This window comes from Lactuca virosa, chromosome 8 (genome assembly GCF_052849685.1).
Source record: "Lactuca virosa cultivar CGN04683 chromosome 8, Lactuca_virosa_CGN04683_v6, whole genome shotgun sequence".
Classification (NCBI taxonomy): domain Eukaryota; kingdom Viridiplantae; phylum Streptophyta; class Magnoliopsida; order Asterales; family Asteraceae; genus Lactuca; species Lactuca virosa.
Window position 1 is genome coordinate 172,514,679 of NC_136433.1, and position 6,771 is coordinate 172,521,449.

A 6,771-nucleotide genomic window follows, 5' to 3' on the forward strand; every position below is an offset into this window, starting at 1 on the left:
CTTCAATCAACACTTGCTTTCCTCAACCACCACGATATTGAACATAATGAGCGGAATTGTCGTTCATTGACATCTTGCATATTGGGTGGATCATCTCGACTTGCGAGTGTGCATACAAAAATGTGAGAAATTATAATGAAAACACAAAGAAACGAGTAAAAGAGAACTAAATGCAGAAAAAAAAATCTTTTTCAGTCTTCAGAGTTAAAAAAAAAAATAGACTCAACTAATGAAAAAGAACTGAGAGCTAAGGGCAATAGCTCCCCGACAACGGTGCCAAAATTTGATCACAATCGTTGATGTAATAAAAAAAAATAAACCTTAAACGCATTAAATAGATAAGGCAAGTAAGCGTGAATCCACAAGGAGATTATGGTTAACAACTAGTTCCTATGAAAACTAACAAGCAAATTAAATTATAAAACAGTGATTGCAAAGAGGTTTGATTTTGTGATCTTGATACAAATCGGTCACTTTCAGGGCTCTTTCTAACTCAACCCATGTATACTCATGACCTCCTTAGTTGGATCTTGTTGCATGATGCTATTAGTTCCATTAAATTATAAACAAGTTGGCTCAATACAAACTTCCCGCTCATTACAATGTTCATATCTCTATAAATACTTCCATGTTGACCAGGTTGGAGTAATGTCACTCAACATTTACTTATGGGGTCTTTATTGGTGAAAATTGTTTGATGTAAATAAGGTTACGACTTATAAGAGGAACATATTGAACATTATTGAGAGTCGGGGGAAGAAATAACCAATGAACAAGTATGAGAGTTAGCAATACTTAAAGATTGTCGAGATTAAAAGTTATATGATGAGTAACATCGGTGTCAAAAAGTCATTTTAAAGAAGATTTGAAGTCTCATAGGAGCTTAAATTACACTGACATATGGTGATCTTGGTTTAGTCATTCTAAAGAAGATAACTACCGACTCAAGTCGTGATATGAATTTTATGAACCGAAATTTTAATCATATTGATCAACAAACGTGACCTAAATCAAGAAAGATGGATCTGCTCACTAAATTCTTAAATTTTGCATGTATATCATTCATTATAAGTTAATTTTGGAATTATATTTTAAAACGAAATGAGTAGCAGCATGTTGAGTTTACAATTAAAGGAATTATAATCCAAGATAAAAATAAATTACATGTGTGATAGCCCAATTCCATACCTTCCTAAAGTATCTTGAAGCAAAGGTTCTTTCATGATAACTCAAATGGTTCTTCATACGCAACCAAAGAAGGTATCCCATCATTGCTAGAATTGAAAGTAAAAGCAACTTATTCGCTTTTGTTTCCATAAATATCTTTATTTGTGTAAGGAGGTATTTAAATACGCTCAAACCATGGATGATGATCCCTTTTCTATCCTTCTGATAGATTGACTGAATCAAAAGCACAAGATTCCCAATCAGCTCAATGATAGTATAAAGCGACTCCTAAGATGCAATTGTCGTTTCTCTTTTACATGGTAATTCCTTTGATTTTAGACAAATTAGGTTATTATATTGAGGTAGTCTATAATGAAGGAAATTTTCTTGATTTATAGATATACAAAGCTAAATGCTTGATCCGAATCTGTGTGTAATTTCTTCAAACACCTAATATGCAATGCAATTTAGTTAATTAGAAACTGCATACCTCAAAAGAACCCAATTTCAACCGTTTGATTTTCGAAGGCTTCTGAGCAGAAAAAGCTGTTCTCTTTGTGATTCTTCTCCGAAATTTCTGAATGGCTCCGGAAATTCTTGATTTTAATGATTTTCGTTTGGTCGTCGGGTTATTATCAGAGCTCAATCGGATGAGGAGATGCGAAATCTTGAGGAAAAGTGAGAATCGAAAGAAATTGTAGCAAGTTGGTAAGTATTTAGATGCTTTGAGTTTGAAATGGATGTTTTTTGCCTTTGCTTGAAGGTTGATTCTCCATAGCTGCTGCTCTGCCATCATTCCGAGCATTGAGATGGCAGAGCTTACGAGAAGGTTGAATTGAAGTATGAAACAGCTTTGTTATCCAACTCCCGATGATGCTTCCATAGCCGTTAGAAATTTTGAACACAAAAAAAGGAAAGTGGGCCCATTATAACTCGGGATTTCATCCAACAGTTTCCATAGGCAAATCGGCCCATATGTCTTTAAGGTAAAGTTGGTATTGGATGATTTTTTTAAGTTTAATCGATGTTATATGGCCAACAAATATGTAACCAATTGGTAGCTAATATTTTTGGTATTCTTTTTAGCTATTATATTGATTTTACTAAACCCTAGTTTGCAATAGATTCAAAATAATAATAATTATAAATAAATAAATAAACTTATACGCGAGAAACACAACTATTAGGGGTTTATAAAAGTATCAATAATACAGATCTATATCTCCCATGAATAGTATGAAACTTTGACTTTAAGATTTATACAACAGAAAATATTTCATTAAAAGTAAAATTTGGTTGTTTTCTTCAGCGTTTTAAAGATTTTTACAAGTCATGGCCTTGGAACATAGAACGAAAATATACAAAGGAAAGGAGGCCAAGAAGTCTGAACTCGAGATTTTAGCCCAATAACTTCCAGAAGCAGCCCATTTGTTTACTTTGGTTTTAATTAAATTATTATAAATAAACAATAGAAAATACTTTACTATAACTTTATTTAAGTTTTAACAAATTTTGTATTTATAATTGAATTTTTAGAAATAAAACTTCATTTAATTAAATAATACATAAAATAGAATAAAAGTTATAAATTTGAATTTATATATAATTTATAATGTTTATTTCATTTCAACGTCCCAGTTAAATATTACCATAAAAATAATAACATATTTTATTACGTTGCTTATTATATTATCTCATTATTTTAATTATCCAATTAAACAACTCAATAAATTAAAATGCCATATCAAAAAATAATAATAATAATAATAATAATAAACTTTACTAAAGGTTACAGATTACAAAAAGATAGAAAAACAAAGCAATTTGTTTGAAAAATAAAGTAAACTAACTTATAAGTATACAAAAGGGATAATGACTTGATAGGGTAAAATACTTTTTGAAATGTACACATTTAGTCCTTATTTTTTTTTTTGTAAAATAAACCCTTATACTTTATTAATATGTACACATTAGGTCCTTTTCACCGGATTCTACAGGTTTTGCTGACATGGAAGGGTTAATTTTACAAAAAAAAAAAAAAATAAGGACTAAATGGTGTTTGGCTGGCAACATATCTCAAAGATGGAGGCAAAGAGAGACAGATCGGAGAAACACAACAGGTAAAGAGTGTTTGGCTGTTGATGTTCGACCAGAAGGAAGAGAGACGAGAAAGAGAAGGGTCGCCGCCCTTTTCTTGTTGCTGGAGGATCACCCACCTCCGATGACTAAGCTAATTAATTGCTATTTAGTGCCACTTGTGCTTCCACATCAGCAAAACCTGTAGAATCCGGTGAAAATGACATAATGTGTACATATTAATAAAGTATAAGGGTTTATTTTACAAAAAAAAGGATAAGGACTAAATGTGTACAATTCAAAAAGTATCTTACCCTATCAAGTCATTTTCCCTAAAAGAAAATTCGTATATGACCGGTATACCTTAGCCGGTCACAAGGATTGCATTGTTACAAAAAATAAAATATAAGAGTTTATTTTACAAAAAAAAAAAAAAAGAATAAGGACTAAATGTGTACATTTCAAAAAGTATCTTACCCTATCAAGTCATTATCCCTATACAAAAAGGGCTCGTGCCTTCGGGCCAGGCTCGACTTGGACTAAGGGTGGGCATCAACAACCATCGGACTATGTTTTCGGGCTTCAAACCTACTCCTTTTTAGAGGTATGTCTGAGCCTCAACTAGGCTATATTTGTTAAGGACGTGACAGATTAGGTTTTTCAGCCTTACTTTTACTTTTAATTGTTTTAATATTTAAATACATGAAGTATGATGTTATTAACATGAAATACATGAAAACGATAAATATAAGTGAAAGCAGGATGCTCTAAGGGGGTGTTTGGATAGGGAAAAAATAGGCTGCTTATTGCTTATTGCTTAATCCCACCGCAATAAGCAAATTTAAGTGTTTGGATAGAAGTCTTTAAAAATCAGCTTATTGCGGTAGGAATAAGCAAAATAAGCTGATTTTAATAAGCAAGGGGAGGAATGTTTATTGCTTATTGGTCATTTTACTCATATAAACATTTTTGTTTGCCAAACACTTAAAATGCTTATTGCTTATTGTCACTGCAATAAGCTAATCTAAACACATTTTAAAAAAAATGTTTATTCCCACCACAACAAGCAAATAAGCAATAAGCTAATAAGCTAAAAATTATTTATCCAAACACCCCCTAAATAGCAATATACATTCATCTATTTGTGTATTATATCATCGTACGCTAATATCTTTCATTTTCATCTATTTGTGTGTTATAGAAACAAAAATGCTATATAAATAAACTATAACTAAAATGATACATAACTTATAAAAAAAATCTCGAACCAAGTTGGGCAATTTAGGCCCGAAGGAAGCCCAAACAAGGCCTGCCAACCTTAACAGGCTGGTTTAAGAGGGTGCCTGCGGCTCAGGTATGGACAGGTTGTAGTTGTATTGACCAATATTTAATTGTGTGGCAGGCGGGGTTGCGGGCCAGGCCATAGATACTTTTGTGCACCTCTACATTAACGTATATATTATTGGATAATAGTGTTTTGTTATTTCATGTAATTTATCCTTAAACAAAATAAATAAACTATACCACATATAAAACACGAATGATTTCTTTTATTAGATACGCGGTTTCTTTTATTAGATGTGCGCGTAAACATACTCCTTCAAAACATAGATAAAACTAATTAACCAAACATTATTAGAATTAAGTCATCGGTTTTTTATTCGTGTTGTAACCTCGTAGTTAGTATACGAATATTGCCACTAAATCAGATTTTTTCTAACGTAATGTTTTCACTTTAGATAATGAGAATACATAATTGAAGTGCAAAATGCACACAAACGAACATGTGATATAATTCAATAAAACTTCTAACTAATTTGTTAGGGATAGAATTTTTTATGAATTCATCAATCAAACTCAATGAAATACACAACTACTGATCAGTGATTTATATAGGTTATTATATAGTATAGCATGATGATGAATGAAATAGTTTTCTGTGAACTCCATATATCCAGTGCCGATTTAATTAAATCTAGTTTCAAATACGACAATATACATCTATAATGTACAAGTTATTATATCATTGTTGTGTTGAACCCTTTTTTATGACGTCTAATAATATATTATTGAACTTTATCGATTGATGGGTTCTTTTTGTACATTTGGGATGGAAAATATATTTCTTTCATTCATTCATTCTTTTTTACTTTTCTACACTTCCAACTAAAAAAGGCAATGTAACGCTCACCCTAACAACCGATCCTAGAGCCACCATGTCCCCAAAGCAAAAACGGTGATATTTATACTTTAACCTGAGTGACACTTCAACTAGAAAACACGAGTAGAAGCGATTTAAGATCATTTGAAAACTCAAACCATGTTTTCATTAGGGGTGGTGACCATCAACTGGGGCATTACAACTTCATGACTATCAACAGGACATTCAAGCAAACAATTGCGACAGTTTGGACACGAAGAATGTGACTCAAACCACTTGTCTATGCATCCAACATGAAACTCATGGCTACAGTGTGGCAACACACGAACATTTTGTCCATCCACAAAATCTTCGAGACATATGGTGCACTCTGTAACCGAAATCTTGAATACTAATCCAAGAACCCGTGTTGAAATCTGAGCAACAACGGATTTTTTAAGACCAGCACAAGGTTCAGATTCATGTTCTGAAGTTCGTGTTGTCATTGTAGATGTACGTCTCCGTTGCATAGCGTAACGTATCACTTGAAACACTCCAAAAGAGGTTATGAATCCACAAAGCAACACGATCCACATAATATTGACTATAACATTCATCTCTTTTGAGTTTGCAGTATCTGTATCGTTGTGGTGTGGAGAAGAAACAAACGACCCATCAAGAAGACTACGAGGGTGGAAAGTTGTCATACGTTTTTCTTTGTGGAATTTTTTTATGCTAAAGGAAGAGAGTATAGAAAGATTGCTTCATGTGAAGAAGAGTTCCCAGAAGAGTTCCCAAGTATATATAATGTTGGAGACTTGGGAGTAGTGAAAAAGATGCATAAATATCAATAATACTTTGAATGTCTTTTATTGGTTACGAATCTTAGAAGCATATATATCGCTAATGTCACTTTTCCAACTGGATTGCAAGTTTTACTTTCGATCTCATAGAATCTATCTACTTTATTTAAATGGCTTGAGCACCTATTGAAACCTTTAATTATTTAAAGATATTTTTGTATTTTACCCGATTTATGTAATAAAAGTGGTTTCTTAATTGACATTATATGCAACTATATTTTGTTTTATGATGCACACTATATAATATTGTAACTGATTACCCGTTTTTTTTTAGAATTACAAGTTAGTATATGCTTAAGATTGAACCCAAGACTTACCGGTTACCTCGTAAAATGATATATCTAAAGTGTACATAAACAACAAAGTTTGAAAGTTATATTTTTTCCTAACAATTGTTAAACAATGTTTTAATTTTTTTATTCATTTTATGGAACAATATATTACTAATTTATTCAATTACATGACTAATACAATAAAACTGCATCCGGTTAAATAATCTACAAGTAAGATATTATCATATTATGT

The 6,771-nt window shown here is 31.8% G+C and overlaps 1 protein-coding gene and 1 long non-coding RNA gene across 2 annotated transcripts; both read right to left on the reverse strand.

Annotated features, from left to right (window-relative positions):
* Nucleotides 1–1,061: 1,061 nt before the first annotated feature.
* LOC145133994 (uncharacterized) lies at nucleotides 1,062–2,045 on the reverse strand. The gene is made up of 2 exons (XR_013718858.1): nucleotides 1,658–2,045; nucleotides 1,062–1,401 (listed from the first exon to the last, which is right to left on the reverse strand). It is a non-coding gene; the product is annotated as an uncharacterized LOC145133994 (long non-coding RNA).
* Nucleotides 2,046–5,556: 3,511 nt separating this feature from the next.
* On the reverse strand, nucleotides 5,557–6,090 carry LOC145131060 (RING-H2 finger protein ATL75-like). Its single transcript, XM_079065797.1, has one exon. It carries the CDS (start codon nucleotides 6,088–6,090, stop codon nucleotides 5,557–5,559), a length of 534 nt encoding a protein of 177 aa, XP_078921923.1.
* Between the last annotated feature and the right edge of the window lie 681 nt (nucleotides 6,091–6,771).